The 16,724-nt window shown below is 31.8% G+C and overlaps 1 protein-coding gene across 1 annotated transcript in view; it reads left to right on the top strand.

The window, feature by feature from the left end:
- The window catches only part of LOC139512890 (ATP-dependent zinc metalloprotease YME1L-like), a 28,425-nt gene extending 12,632 nt beyond the window's left edge, over window positions 1–15,793 (top strand). Inside the window, exons 14-20 of the mRNA XM_071300842.1 lie at window positions 87–131; window positions 297–407; window positions 3,967–4,118; window positions 4,848–4,974; window positions 5,908–5,981; window positions 7,839–7,958; window positions 13,467–15,793. Of these exons, the coding sequence (XP_071156943.1) occupies window positions 87–131; window positions 297–407; window positions 3,967–4,118; window positions 4,848–4,974; window positions 5,908–5,981; window positions 7,839–7,958; window positions 13,467–13,619 (782 nt within the window). The 3' untranslated portion in view covers window positions 13,620–15,793. The remainder of the gene's footprint in view (window positions 1–86; window positions 132–296; window positions 408–3,966; window positions 4,119–4,847; window positions 4,975–5,907; window positions 5,982–7,838; window positions 7,959–13,466) is intronic.
- The last annotated feature ends 931 nt before the right edge of the window (window positions 15,794–16,724 follow it).

Raw genomic sequence — 16,724 nt, 5'->3', positions numbered from 1 at the left:
AACTATTTTAAATACATGCAAGAACCATGATTATACGTGTAGAAGTAATTTTTTTTTTAAAGTTACTACTTTTAATATTTTTTCAGATATAAAAGTAGAAGATATAGCCAAGGGAACAACAGGTTTTAATGGTAAGAAATATATAGCACAATAGTAAAGCAAAATAAAGATTATTAGATCATTTAGATAGATTTCACTACGCGACAGTGTTAAAGTTGTGTGGTATAGCTTCAGAGGATGGAATTCATGTTAACTTTAATTTTAAAAGTAACAATATATTTATGAATATAATTTAGGTGCTGACATACAGGACTTGGTAAACCAAGCAGCTTTAAAAGCAGCCATGGAAGGAGAAGATATGGTCAAAGAAAAACACTTATACTGGGCCAGGGATAAAGTTTTGATGGGTAGGTTTATTAAGGGGGTACCCAACACTATACCCCAAAAAAATCCTGTCGTTTAATTTTTCTTAATTTTTTTTCCTTGATAAACTAGGACAACCTCAACATCTTGTAAAAATTTTAAAAGATTTGAACCATAGGTTTAAAAGATTTGGCAACTCAAATATGGCATCTTTTACATACTAGTATCGGCCAAAATTGGAAGTTTCTGAAATATGGGTATAGGGTTGAATTTGTTAAAAAAATTTAAATTTAATCCTAAATTGACAATAGCATAGCTAATAATGATAGCTGAGGTGAATATTAGTTCACTGATACCCCTTCCTTGTAAGTTTTTTATTCCGGATTTAAAATTTTGCCAGAACTTTCATAGGGCGTATCAGAATCAGCCCCGAAAAGTGAATGCTGTGCTTCTAGTATATGAAGAAGATTTTTTTTTTTGAAAAAAAATGTGTCGTTTAATTTTTTTATAAAACTAAGCATTTGGAGTGCTATACTAGTCGGTTGTTCTTGCAAAATTATTTTAAAATTTAACCGTTAGATTTTTTGGTATTTAAGTTTAAATTACGCCCCACCCTCAAATTGGTTCATTAAATAAGAGCAAAATCTATTCAAAAAGTACATAATGGCCATATTTTTGTTCGTCTTTAATACTAGGCCTTAGCTATTTGGCATGTTGATGTATCATCACAGGGTTGAGTGTCTTGCATCATGATGACCTTTGTGTGACCTTCAAATGTGACCTTCAAATGTGACCTCAAGGTCAACTTTATGGTTTTTTTCCCGTGAAAAACACAACCATGTAGGCCATAACTTCTTTGCCTTTTGACCTAGGCCTTATATCTTTGGCATGTGGATGTATCATCATGAGGTGGTGTGCCTTCTTAAAATTTTGACCTTCACATGACCTTGAACTTTGACCTCAAGGACGATAAATATGGTTTTTGGTAAGAAACACTTGTACGGGCCATGACTTTTATGTAGTCAGTATGAATTCATATTTATTTTAAAAAAATCATATTACACAAGCTTTAATCGACCATACAACAACATAGAAAGATTTATGACATGTCAACCCATTCAATGCACACGGAATAAATAATGGACATGTTTGAAAAAGGGAATCGTTTCTATTGAAGCGCAGCGTACGTACTTAACTACTCAACAGACAGCAAAGTGAAAACTTCCTAGAAATCAAACCGTAGGAGGAGTTATGCCAAAAAACTATATACCAATAATGGGACGGACGGAAGGACAGACGGACAGGGGTAAAACAATTACCCCCCCCCCCCCCCCGACTTTCAGTTGCAGGGGCAAAAAAGGATGTAACTGATTTTTCATTTGAGATACGAGCTGTTGAAATTTAAAGCATGACACGCCAAAAATACACATGATTCATAGGGAAAAGCTAAGTTGGCAGATGCTTTACATGATCAAGATTTTCAATTTATTGGTCTTTTGGCCTGATTCAAAAATATACAATTCAAAACTTAACGACAAAACCATTGGTGCAAAGAACCACGGCTCATAAGAGATGAAATAGAGCTATCATCCTTATACTGTTAAATTAAGTTCGTTAAACATAGAATGTTTTTAGTATTTCTGCAGAGGTTATGAAAATTAGATACAACTGGTTTTTAGTTAAAAGCACGGCAGTTACAAGTTTCACATTATTTTTGGGGCCTCTTATTATTATAGAGAATGATTACTCTTTTCAGTAATAATCTTGAATTGAGACTAAGTCTTGAGAAGAAACATTTTCACTTGTCACTTGCAATAACACCACACTTTCTTTTTTATATTTATTTCAAAATTGCATTTGATAAAAAAAATTCGGAAAGATACACAAGTTAACATGACAAATGCACAACAAAAGAAAATAACAAATTTTGCTATCCCTTCGAAATTTTAATTTGATAAAGCGAAAATGACATGTTCTATTTATATCATACATGTGTAGTTTCAGTTTCAACTATGATTCTAAATATAGACTTTACTTTCCCTAAAATTGCGGACGGAATAGAAGACACCCGTTAATTTTCTACACCAGTCCTGTCAGGATAAAGGTTGGAAAAAGATACTAGAAAGATATAGTTTTTTTTATTCAGATGAATTAAGAAAGCAAAAATATGTGTAGTGTTTTTTGGACTGAAAAGGACGTTTTTTTCCTTCTTTTTGCCTTCAAGTTGTTTCGTGACATGTAAATGATGCACTGTTGGTTGATTATCCGTCTTGGTATCTTCTAACTTTTTACATAAATATAAATCATGCAATAAATATTAATTGCACTTTAAAAAATATGACAGCAATTATAAAATTTTAAATTATTCGTAATCTTTTTTTTCCATTACTACATGTATTACTTACTAAGGCCATAGTGTATTTCCTAAAAATCAAACCTCATGTTTTGTTTAAAAAAAAAAGTATTGTGGAGTCAATTCAGTTTTGATGAAATTTGAAAAAAGGCAAGACAGGCTTTTGAACAAACAAAGGCAGGATCAGTAATTTGGCATAACAAGCAGGATGACAATTTATGAAAACAATTTCAGTAAACTAATGAAAATTGCAGGTCCGTAAAAGAATGAAAAATAAAAAATGCAGGACATTAATGATGATTACATCTATAAAAAAAAATGCTGGACAAAATTTTAAATCCTAGCCCTCCCCCCCCCCCCCCCCCACCCCCCCTCAAATCAAATGGTAGCATCCTTAGACTTTTGACTTTTTGTACTTTATTTCATTTTATTTAAGACCTAGGCATTGCCAATTAAAAAACGAAAACAGTTATGGTACTTTCTCTTTCTGTTTCCCTAGCTCCTTTTCTAACGTTCTGGTTTTCTTTTGGTAAATTTATTTCACTTTGAAATTTCCCTTTTAATAGTTTATGTCTCATTGAAGATTCATTTATTGGAAATGAGTAACTTTAAATGAATTAAAAGATTAAAAGAATAACAAAGGGTGTACAGCTGGTCTTAGCAATAATGTAAACATTCTAATCATGATCTTTTAAAAGCTTACATATTGCACATAATTTTAAAACGTAGCAATGAATCAGACTATGAGTAAGAGTTATCTTTTCTTAGGTGCTCTGTACCCCCTTAACTGCAGCTTTTCAGGTATGAAGTTGAAGAGAATGATAAAGGAACAGCATATTAATCTGGTGTTTTCTATATATATATATATATTGTTAGAATGTACAGAGAACCTGTTTATAGTGTTTATAAATTAATTGCTGTACAAAGTAGAAAATACATACATTTGTAGGTTGTCCTTTGAAACATATGGTATGTAGGGAAGGCACTTTGAAAATGAAAACTCTTATACAACATGATATCGACATGCAGTACACCATTACTTTAATAAATATTTGACACACAGCTCCAGATGAGAATTAAAAGTACCCTCCCTTACCTTATCTTTTCATGGAACATCACCATTTTGAAGATAAAAAAATATTCATGACTAAAAATATCCTTCTAAGTTTAAAAGGAAATTTAAATTGCAAAACCCCTCCACTAACAATTTTGTGAAACCTAAAAATGAGTTCATTTGTTGAATGTTTCAGGACCTGAAAACAAAAATAAGATACCAGATGAGAATACCAATTGGAATACAGCTTATCATGAAGCAGGACATACCATTGTTGCATACTTCACTAAAGAGGCCACAGCCCTTCACCAAGTAACAATCAGATCCAGAGGTGTTTCTCTAGGTCATGTAAGTAGAATAGGCCACACCCCTTCACCAAGTAACAATCAGAGCCAGAGGTGTTTCTCTAGGTCATGTTAGTAGAATAGGCCACAGCCCTTCACCAAGTAACAATCAGAGCCAGATGTGTTTCTCTAGGTCATGTAAGTAGAATAGGCCACACCCCTTCACCAAGTAACAATCAGATCCAGAGGTGTTTCTCTAGGTCACATAAGTAGAATAGGCCACACCCCTTCACCAAGTAACAATCAGAGCCAGAGGTGTTTCTCTACGTCACGTAAGTAGAATAGGCCACACCCCTTCACCAAGTAACAATCAGAGCCAGAGGTGTTTCTAGGTCATGTAAGAAGAATAGGCCACAGCCCTGCACCAAGTAACAATCAGAGCCAGAGGTGTTTCTCTAGGACACGTAAGTAGAATGAAATGATAACATGTTGTTACTAAAGACAGTTTAGGTTAAGTTAAACGTTTTTCAATGTTGCTGTTCAAGAATTGTAGTTCTTGATTGAATAAAAAATGGCATTTTAAGTCAATTCTGTGCAATTACTTAAGAACTTTTTTGGTCAATGCTCTTGTTTTGTCATGTTTTCACTGATGAAAATGATAGAGGTCGTATGGCCAAAATTGCTGTAACATATATGATAAATGGGATAAAATCCTGGTTTGACAGCTTTTTGTATTGATTGATTGGCAGGGTGAAAAAGAATCAGGAAGTTATTGTATTAAATCTAATTACAGACCTCCTTTATCCCTGAGACAGAGGAATACAATCAGACCAAGGCAAAACTTACAGCAGAAATGGATGTAGCAATGGGAGGAAGAGTGGCTGAGGAAATCATCTTTGGAAGTGATCATGTCACAACAGGTTTGTATGCTTTATTGTCTCCCATTCACTGGTAAAAAGTAAAATCACAAAAGTACTGTACTCCGAGGAAAATAAAATCGGAAAGTTCCTAATCACATGGCAAAATCAAATGACAAAACACATCAAAAATGAATGGACAACAACTGTCGTATTCCTGACTGGTACAGGCATTTTCAAATGTAGAAAATGGTGGATTGAACCTGATAAATTAGTTCCAAATTTAAAAAAAAATCTTACCATTGATCATTTATGTATGTTTTGTTGTATTGGACATTTAAGAAAAATGACTGTCCTCCATAGTATATCTAATTATTGTGCTTAGATCTGCCCTATTTTTATGCCCCATTTATTATACCCCATTTATGGGCATTATGTTTTCTGGTCTGTGCGTCTGTTCGTCCGTCTGTCCGTCTATTGGTTCGTCTGTTCTTCCGTTCGTCCCACTTCAGGTTAAAGTTTTTGGTCGAGGTAGTTTTTGATGAAGTTGAAGTCCAATCAACTTGAAACTTTGTATACATGTTCCCTATGATGTGATTTTCTAATTTCAATGCCAAATTAGAGATTTTCCCCTATTTTCATGGTCCACTAAACATTGAAAATGATAGTGCGGATGAGGCATCCGTGTACTGGGGACACATTCTTGTTTATTGCAGTTATGAAACTATGAAAAAGGTAACTTTAATGACAGGATTTTTTATATTTGAAAGAAGATACATGTATATATGGAGAGACTTTCTAAGTTGCATAATCCTATTGTCAATGTTTAGGACATTAAAATATGTTATATTGGATATTTTTGACACATTTGATATGACAATAAGCACTGTGGGCTTGCTTGATATTCTTGCAGATAAAGTCTGTGTCAAAAACAAAAATCAATGACTGTAGCGTGGGTAATGCTGATTCTTTTCAATTTTCATGATCATTTTGCAGGTGCAAGCAGTGACTTTCAGAGTGCTTCAAGGATAGCAACAGCAATGGTGACGAAGTTGGGAATGTCAGATAAGGTAGTAATAGTTAATTATAGTATTCAGAATAAATGTTAATATTCTCTTCACTTATAGGTTTATAAGAAAGAATTAATAATTGTTAGTTGCCTATCATGTGGAGGCAATTTTAGTAAGAAAAGTTGTTGCTTCGGCTGTCAAACTTGCAAGGATTTGAAATGGATTGCCTGGATACAACATGCCAAGTTGGACTGGATGTGTTAAAACCAAGTTGCTCTCTTTTTAATTCTGTTAATAGAGATTATCACCTTGTCATTGCAGCTTTATTTCGTAAAATAAAGCTAAATTGTGATTTGGTATCTGTCGAATCAGGCATAGACTTGTTTGAAATATAAAAATAAGAAGATGTGGTATGAATGCCAATGAGCCAAATTTCCATTAGAGACCAAATGATATAGGGGTTAAAAACTGTAGGTCACCATGCAGTCTTCAACAATGAGCAAAATCCTTACAGCTGTTATAGGCACCTAAATGAGAAATGTAAAACAATTAAAACATAAAACTAATATGTTATACAGCAACAACTGACTTGAGAAAGGCACATACAGAGTGTGGCAGGGTTACACATGTTTGCTTGGGCCAAATCCTCTAACCTAGCGCAGAGGTGTAAAAGTGCAAAATAAAGATTCCAAAATAAGAACAAAGTATAAAAAATTCATAGAAAAAAGTAACAAAAAATGTGGTATTTTTATGCCCCCTTTCCTCCTAGGATAGTAAAAGAATATTTTTCTGTTCTATATTCCGTTCTTTCATCCTGTATCAGATTTAATTTTTGATAAAGATGGTATAACAGGATGTTGAGGTAAAAAGAACTTGAAACCTGGCGCACATGTTCATTATGATATGAATCTTAAGATCATATCCCTGATTGTGGTTTTGACATTAATGTTTTAGATTGTATCCCAGATTTTGATTTTGACACACAGTTTCCTGTTAACTTATCATTGACATGTGATAGTGTGAAACCAGTACATTCTCAGGTTAAATATTTTGGTTACGGTAGTAAACTACATCAACTTGAAACTTAGTACACATATTTATAATGTTGTGATCTATTTCAATTATATGCCAAATTACGGTTTGATCCTGATAACATGGACTATGATAATATTATGTTTATGCAACTGGGGTATTGTGTCCAATGGACAAATGTTTTGTTTCTGAACTACTTTAAATACAGAAATTATCGTGATATTTTTATTATTGAGAAAAATGTAACGGGGTTAAAATCGAAATAAATTAAACTCGCATTTTGAAATTATTTTGAATGGATAAACAGTATTTTATCTCAACATCACAATTTTTTTTATCGCATTTTAGTCTAAAATGACATAATTGCAATAATAAATGCTAGCAATAATATCTGAATTTACAGTATATTGTTTGTATTTACTTTAAACTTTACAACATTATGTTTATTCATGCCTTCCCAGGATTAAATATTGTTTGTCTAGTTAAGCATATTTACATATTTACAATAAACTTCATGCTTCAAATGATGGTTTATAGGTTTTTGTTATGACAGGAACAGGATAACGTACACAGAGAAAATAAACATAATTCCATATTAAAATGATTCATAAAAGTTAATTTTCATTGATAAAGTTAAACATTGCACAATTGTAGGGTGGAATAAGGTAATATTTCTTACAACATTTTACTTCATTTTATACAATAAATTGGTTTTTTTTAGTGAAGAAATTTCATTAGAGTGTACAGTATGATTGAAATAAACAAGGGTCATTACATACATATACATCATGCATTACCTCAGATCAAAATAATTAACATTATCAGATAAAGATCACTGTATTAGCAATAACAAAAACAATTATAGTACTAATTATTTTCTTGCAGATTGGAGTTCGTGTGTTTGACATTCAGCAACAAGATGGCGGGCTAGGTTTTATAATGGTTAATCAATACAGTGAAGCTGTGACTAAAGAAATAGATTCAGAAATAAAACGTCTTCTTCAGGTAACAAGATATTACCACTATCATTACCAAGATATGTCATTGAACCCCATCCACTCTCTTATATACACACTACCACAGTTGTTAAGTATAAATATAATCCTAGTCTTGACTGTCCATCTATGAACCAGACATGGGGTAATTGAAATATGTATTGTAATTGACTGTAATTAATTACAATTTATCATGTAATTGAATGTAATGTGTAATTGAGCATTTTTTCAATTACATGTAATTGAATGTAATTAATTACATAGCCAAAATTGCCTGTAATTGACAATTACTTTTCAATTACAAGTCAATTACATTTGAAATTTTGGATCAAAAGATTAAATCTTGTGTTTTCTCAAAAAATTATTAAAAGCAATAATCTTAACAAATGTTGTAAGCTGACAAAGAAAAGCCTTCACAGTATACTTTCTGTATTAACACAACCATGGTAGATTCTTCATTTTGTATTGAATGATAAAAAAAATGTAGACACATGCCATAATTTTAAAAGAAACCACTAGGAAGTCACTGTCTTGACCTTAATTAGTAGATTTAGATAGATATTTTAAGACATTGATTTAACATAATTAACTTTATTCAAGGACTTAAATAACCAATAAATATAACCTCTGGCTATTTGTTTTATTACAAACTATATAATGACTGTTTTATAACAGTTATGTTAAACAGATATAAGGCTAATTAGAGAGAGATAAATATACCCCTAGGGCCTATAGGTACATGTTTAAATTCTTGAAGGGATAATGCATATGACAAAATCTCACTTGCAAAATTTGTTCACTATATATATGAATGTTGAAAGAAAACATTTTATCAGATTTAAAAATGAGCTCCAAGAGTGTACTGGAACATTTTACTGTTCCTGATGACTTCCAAAATGGAAATACTTTCAAAGGAAAATGTATGCATTGTGGCACCCTCATTAGTGGAAGTTATAAAGTTACATCCAACTTTGTTACACATATGAAGGTAATACTATATAAGAATTTTAAAAATTGATAAATTCATAATGCTTCTTTTTCATTTCTAATCAGATTTCATTTATCTTATATCCTCTAATAGCTTACATTTAAAATTTGGAAAATATTTTGTTTATTAAATTAATTAGTTGTGATTAAAACTGAAGTTTATTTTTGTTTTAAGAAGTCAGATTTCTAAATCACTTATTTAAGATAAATAATTTGAATAAGCTGGGATAAAAATGAAAATCATTTCAAAAAATAAAAAATAGTGCTCTTTTTTTGTATCATTTACAATCAAATAAATTTAAATAAATGTAAAATTTCAATAGGTAAATTAAAACAATTTAATATTTTCAAGATATTAAATAAGGCCTTTTGTAATTTTCAGAGAAAACACAGAGATTTGTACATTCTGCATTCTGAGAATAAAGAAATTCAACCAACATTGACACAATGCATAAAAAAAAGTGTAAAATATTCACCGTCTGATCCAAAACAGTTAGAAATGACAAATGCTCTTATAATGTTCATAGCTGGGGATCTTTTACCACTCTCTATTGTCGAAAGTGAAGAATTTAAAAACTTGATGGAAAAAGCTGACACTAAGTATCAAGTGCCTAGCAGAAAGCATTTATCTTCGAAACTTCTACATGAAAAATCGGTTGAAATAAAAAATAACCTTGTAAATACTCTTAAAAGAGCTGAAAGTGTGTGTTTAACCATTGATCTCTGGTCTAGTAGACAAATGAGAGGATTTTTGGGAATCACAGGCCGGAAAGGTGCAGACTGGCTGATGGAACATTTGAAAAGCTGATGATGGTCAAATGTAATGGGAAAATGCTTAAATAAGTTATATGACACAATACAAAAATGTATATACTAGTTGAACACTGTCTAATTGTTATAACTATAGAGCAATGTATAATACTTATGTACATATCATAGAATAAATGCATGTTTTCAATGTTTTATCTTAAATTTCCTTTCAAATGTAATTGAAGTAATTAATTACATTTGCCAAGTAATTGGAATGTAATTAATTACATTGGTAAAAAAAGTCAAATGTAATGTGTAATTTAATTGAAGATTTTGTAATTGTAATTGAATGTAATTAATTACTTTCAAATGTAATTGACCCCATGTCTGCTATGAACCAATGATATCCTGGTCATTTCTTTAATTTAAAACCAAATTAGCAGCTTGAATATATATTTGAAATATTTGCCATTTCACTAACTACTTTTGATTGAACCAGTTTTGTCTCGCCTTGACGGAGTCAAAAAGTGAGACATAGGTATGCTGTTTCCGGTGGTGACGGTGTCAACAATGTATTAGTTTGTGATTAGGTCTAGTTTATGGTGAACGGCAAGTGGTAGGTCAATCATATTTTGTATGCAGTTGTATAAGCATTGGCACATCTCATTTCCATGGGGATTATTTGGCCCTGCCCCCTCAGTCATGGTCTATTGACTACGAAACTTTTGCTTATTTTACATGTATAAGTTTGTGATTAGGTCAGTTTATGGGGAAACAAAAGTGTTAGGTCAATGATATTTGGTATGTAGTTGTATAAGCATTGGCATATCTCATTTCCATGGATATTATTTGGCTCCGCCCCCTTAGTCATGGTCTATTGACCTTGCAACTTTTGCTTATTTTAAATGTATTAGTTTGTGATTAGGTCAGTTTATGGGGAACCACAAGTGGTAGGTCAATGATATTTGGTATGCAGTTGTATAAGCATTGGCATATCTTGTTTCCATGGAGATAATTTGGCTCCGTCCTCTTATTCATGGTCTATTGACTTTGAAACTTATCTTAGTTTACATGTATTAGTTTGTGATTAGATCAGTTTAAGATGAACTGCTTATGTTAAGGTAATAATATTTGGAATGCAAATTTATTGGCATTTGCAAGTATTGTTTCCATGGAGATTATATAGCCCCACCCCCTCTTCATGGTTCATTGACTTTGAAACTTTTACATAGATTACAAGTTAATGTTTGTATTTAGATTTGGGAACGACTTATAATAAGTCAATGGTATTTGGTATGCAGTTGTATTAGCATTGGCACATTTCATTTACATGGAGATTGTTTAGCCATATAACTCAGTCATGGTTCATTGACTTTGAATATTTGCATAACTTGTGTAAGATGTTAGAGTATTGCTATTTGGATTTCAACATTTGCATAATCAAAATTACAAAAAGGCTAGACATATTTCTGTGATAACAGTTTATTTAGATGTAGATTTTTGGATCAGATTAAGATGTGACATAATAAACCCTGTTTTTCTCTAGGGGCTACCTGACATAAAGTTATATCGGTCTTTGATGTTGTTCTTATTGGCCTCAAGCACAACTTAAGTGTTGCAGGGGACATATATATGCAGGGTGTCCATGCATGTGTCTAGTCTTGTGTAGCTCACTTGTGTGCAATTTATGCAGAATTTTCTGAAATGTACATCAAAGGTTAACATAAGCAATATCTTGGACCTTTTAGAAATTCAGTGCTGTTAACTATTTTTAAAAGAGTAAATCCCTTGAAATATAAAACTACAGTGAAACCTGGGTAGACCGAACCCTGATAAAACCGAATTTCAGTTTAAACCGAACAATTTTCAAAGTCCCACAAAATTTCCCTATCAATTAACGTTAATTTAACCTGAAAAAACCGAACCCTGTCAACACCGAATTCCGAACGCTTTTTGAAGGCTCGTTAGAAAATTTGTATCTAAAAATTACCTGTCAAAATCGATCAATACCAATCAAAACAATAAAATATAATTAATTATTTGCATGATTTAATTAAACAAACACAGGATGGCAGAGTATTCCCGAAGGTATTTGAGGTTTAATGAACTTGTGAGTTGTTATTACAAACTAATTAGCATGTCTGTGTCCATGTATAAAGTAATTTTTTTGTAAAGAAACGTTAAACTGGTCAGCTACCCCCATTGCCGATAATAACAAGAAAGGAACTTTCCCTCAGATCAATTAAATGCACCTTACTCAAATAATTACGGCCACAAAATCGAAACTGCCATTCTGTAGCTAAACTGTTTAATCAAATAATAGTTTTAAAGCCTTTCACCGGATTAAGAAGTCGTGCAACACAACAAGGTCAATGTATTTCGATTGCTGGATTCCCTTTAGAGGCCCTATATATTTGATTCGAATTCTCCCGAAGACTTCCGTTAGCTATTTAGCAACGATAAAGTGCGAGAATAAACTGGACCCCTGCTGTTATTTCACTGTTATCGTTTGCCGAAGTATCAATCAGGGGGTGACCAGTTTAGTCCGAGAACTCGTGTGTACAATGACATTCCCGATTCAACTACGGAATCGTCATATGACAGTGACTGTGAATCTGAATTGGTCAGTGAATTAACGGATGAGAAAATGATTATAAAAAGCAAAATCGCTCCACGTCAGACATCTCCCAACGACGACCGTGATTGACGGAGTGGCGTTTGATTTATAAACAAAAATGTAGCAAAACGTCTATCTTTTATCTTTTTTTACATTTACATCTAAATCAACACAAAAATAAACTGTCGGCTGTTGTGTCACCTATTATTGCTGCCAAAATTATTTTGGTGTCGACTTCCGTCTACCTCTACAATCCGAACACCTGTGAAAACCGAACAAAACGCAAAGTCCCGTGGGTGTTCGGTTTGGACAGGTTTCACTGTATATGGAAAATTGCATTTTAAGCACTCTCAAGCTTACATTTCTTGTCAGACTTTATGAAATATATCAGTAATGTCTTATACAAGTTTGAAAATTAAGAAATAATTGATGCAAGCTATACTTTATTGTAGTTTTAACATGGGTAGGCATTATATTCGTGATTATTTTTGCTCTAGAGATAGTGAGGGCTAAAATAACACGAATATAATGTCTACCCATGTCAAAACTCCAATAAACTATAGCTTGCATCAATTATTTTGATTATGATTAGGACAATTAAGGTAATTTCTATGTCTGACGTGTATAAGTGTGGAACGATTGTGTAGGATCTTCAATGAACCTCCCTTTTTTGTTTGTAAACAAACAAACAAACGATTAGCAATGTGATTTTTCAGAGAGGGGAGTTTTGAACAGCAAGCATGAACAGTTGTCGTATTTAGGTCAAATAATTCAATTTCGAATTGCAACATGTTACAGTCATAATAAATGAATTTGTTACAACATGTGCATCATTTAAGAGGTTGGAAGTGTTTTAAGTTAATCAAATAAATTAAATGCATGCCAATTTGAAAAAAATCATTATTCTCCAGTAGTGCATGTGCATTTTAAAATCTCCAGTACGCATGTGCATACAAATTTTATTGGATTTAGAGTATTGGTTTATTCATAAAGCGAATGAAGCACGTCATGTTAGAATAAGTGTCAATCAACAATTGTTTCAGGCATTATGACCTTTGAAATATTAATAATATTGGAGTTATTGCCCTTAGAAGTACAAAAGTTACATTGGCTGTGGACATGGAAACACTGTAATTTTATTCAGTTTGTAATTTATTTTTGCAGGAATCATATGACAGAGCTAAGAAGATCTTGACAAACCATTCAGAACAACATAAAGAACTTGCTAAAATGTTAATGAAATATGAAACATTAGACAAAGACGAAATTAAACTTGTGATGGACGGCAAAACACTCAACAAAAAAGTTTTCAGTTGATATTAGTTATGCAGCATAATTTTATAAAAAAAAAATTCTGGTCATTGTGATTTCTTGATTTGGTAGTTCTTGAACAACAGGAACTCCAGTGTACACATAATCATTCAGAAAATGTGGTGTCAGAACACTATTTTATAGTTTTGAGTGTCTGAACTAGCATTTTATTGAACTTTATGGTTGTTTAATTTTCTGAGAAGACAAGATAAATGTAATTCAGGGATACTTATGTATAACAGTAGAGTTATGTGTTATCATGGTATGGCTATTTGTCTTCATCATTGTTGTAAAATACCTTTTAGGTGTTCGGTTAAATATTGCTTACCCCAACAGGACAAATAAAGTTTACATGCATTTTATCATTTCATACTTATTGAAATTCTCATTTTATTCTTAACATGCACTCTGTATATGTGTACAGCTTTATAACCACATTTAAATTTTTTGTAACACTTGCCACTACTAAAAACTGATAGAAGACACATTGTAGCAGAAGATATTTCCACCTTTATACCTATAAGCAAAAATTGATACAAACAGCCTTATTGTATAATTTTATAGAGTTTTTTTAAGAATTTATAAAAATTAATAAATAATATAATATGAAATACCAAGACATGATTCTTATATTCATGTTAAGAATATCGTTTTAAATATCTGTTCAATTAAAAAAAGATTCAATTGTATTCAGTCTTGATTTTTTTTTACTTTTTCAGTCAATATTAATTTATGAGTAAATCTGTCCTGATAACCACAGCAACAGCCCTATTGTTGATCTTATTGAATGTTAGGTCTTAAGAAATAACACACAATATATGTTAAGTACATTACTGATCAATTCATCAACAAAAGGAATGACTTGTATTGAAAATTGAAATATTGTCAAGAAATCAAAGTTTGGCTAATGTATACTTTTTATTATTTTTATTATTTTATTTTGACTCACCTTTCTCATGTCTCATAAAAATGTTTTATGTTTTATGATGCTGATTAAGTTTTACCTAAAACGTACCTTTTATATATATTACTAATACTTTAGTTATCTATTTCGATGGCATGCTGATAGAGTGATATATGTTCTAATAATAGTAGGGAATGTATTGTTATCCGAATGTTTTATCCATTGTGTATCCATTCATTTATTTATTATACTGTAATTTTTTGTGGTTATTATTTTTACTCCTTTCCTTTAATATAAGTTCAAATGACCAGCAGGCTTGAATTAATGATGGAGGATTACCTGTAAAACGTTTAGTCAATACTGTATAGAAATCTCTGACGATGCAATCTTTTTTAGTGAGTTATGTATAAAATTTCAAAAGGTGTTTTGGTCAACAAATATTGCTTTTTACTTGTATATAATTCTAGTAAGAATGAATGGTTTGCAGATATAACAACATTGCTGATTTCCCCAAATAAAATCACTTTTTCTGCATAATGTCATTTCATTGTTGCTAACATGTCCAACTGTAAAAAATTTCACAATGTATTTTTGTCAGACATTGCAAAGCTGGGTTAAACCGGAAAATGAGAGGTTTAGGGATGTTGTGCACTATTTAACTATCAGAGGGTTCCATTACAGTATCATTGATATAATGATATTATGTGGATATTTGTTAGACCAGGCAGTGTTTTTGTTGACAATAAAATCATTTTTCATAACAAAAGTTTTGTGGTTATTATTTTTACTCCTTTCCTTTAATATAAGTTTAAATGACCAGCAGGCTTGAATTAATGATGGAGGATTACCTGTAAAACGTTTAGTCAATACTGTATAGAAATCTCTGACGATGCAATGTTTTTTTAGCGAGTTATGTATAAAATTTCAAAAGGTGTTTTGGTCAACAAATATTGCTTTTTACTTGTATATATTTCTAGTAAGAATGAATGGTTTGCAGATATAACAACATTGCTGATTTCCCCAAATAAAATCCCTTTTTCTGCATAATGTCATTTCATTGTTGCTAACATGTCCAACTGTAAAAAATTTCACAATGTATTTTTGTCAGACATTGCAAAGCTGGGTTAAACCGGAAAATGAGAGGTTAAGGGATGTTGTGCACTATTTAACTATCAGAGGGTTCCATTACAGTATAATTGATATAATGATTTTATGTGGATATTTGTTAGACCAGGCAGTGTTTTTGTTGACAATAAAATCATTTTTCATAACAAAAGTTTTGTGGTTATTATTTTTACTCCTTTCCTTTAATATAAGTTCAAATGACCAGCAGGCTTGAATTAATGATGAAGGATTACCTGTAAAACGTTTAGTCAATACTGTATAGAAATCTCTAACCTCAATTCTGAAATAACTGCCAAGTATAGCCAAAACTTCGCATATCGAGATAATTGCTAGGGCTAGAGATTATGAGGTTGCAGTATCTCAAGTATTTGAAAAAAATCTTTTCCAATTCTTATGGCCTCCAAATAAAAGCAAATACTAGCATTACTGGTGTCATTTATTAATCCCCTTCCCATGAAGTCTAAGGGGACTTTAAGTAATAAACAGGAAACCTAATTTTTCTGTAGTAGGGAAACATTAAACAATGTATTCGATAAAAAATTCAATAAGATACATTTTTTTTATACTGACGAAATATCTAATAAAAATAAGGTTTTCACAGGCCTCACGTTTTTGAAAAATAAAAAAAGAGTTCAAATTGTCCTACCAAATTCAATTTAAGTATCTGCCCTCCTGTTTAGAAGGAATTTATTGGTCAGAAAAAGACACCTGATCTACCTTGAGGGAATACCAGAATTATGTTCGCTGTAGTAATGCCCACTAATTTTTATAGGTCTGTTTAAGGGACTTATGGTATACCGTTGTCAATACTTTGAAAAATAACTCAAAAAGGCTTTATGGAATTTTAATTGTTGAAAAACCGTTGAAATCTGACTTATCATGGGCTCATGGTGCCGCTCTTCTTTTAGATAATTTCAGAGGACACTATCACTTTGCCAATGATATCTAGTCCAAATAACAAGCACAGATAGAATTTTACAGGAACAGATGTCGATTTTGACAATAAATGGCTCCTTAGTGTTCTAACTATATACCCAATCAGAACAATTAAACCAGTTATTTAGAGGGAGGTACATTTCCGT

The sequence above is a fragment of the Mytilus edulis genome, chromosome 2 (genome assembly GCF_963676685.1).
Source record: "Mytilus edulis chromosome 2, xbMytEdul2.2, whole genome shotgun sequence".
Lineage (NCBI taxonomy): Eukaryota > Metazoa > Mollusca > Bivalvia > Mytilida > Mytilidae > Mytilus > Mytilus edulis.
Note: the sequence above shows the minus strand (reverse complement) of the source record. Positions and strands in the feature narration are given on the sequence as shown.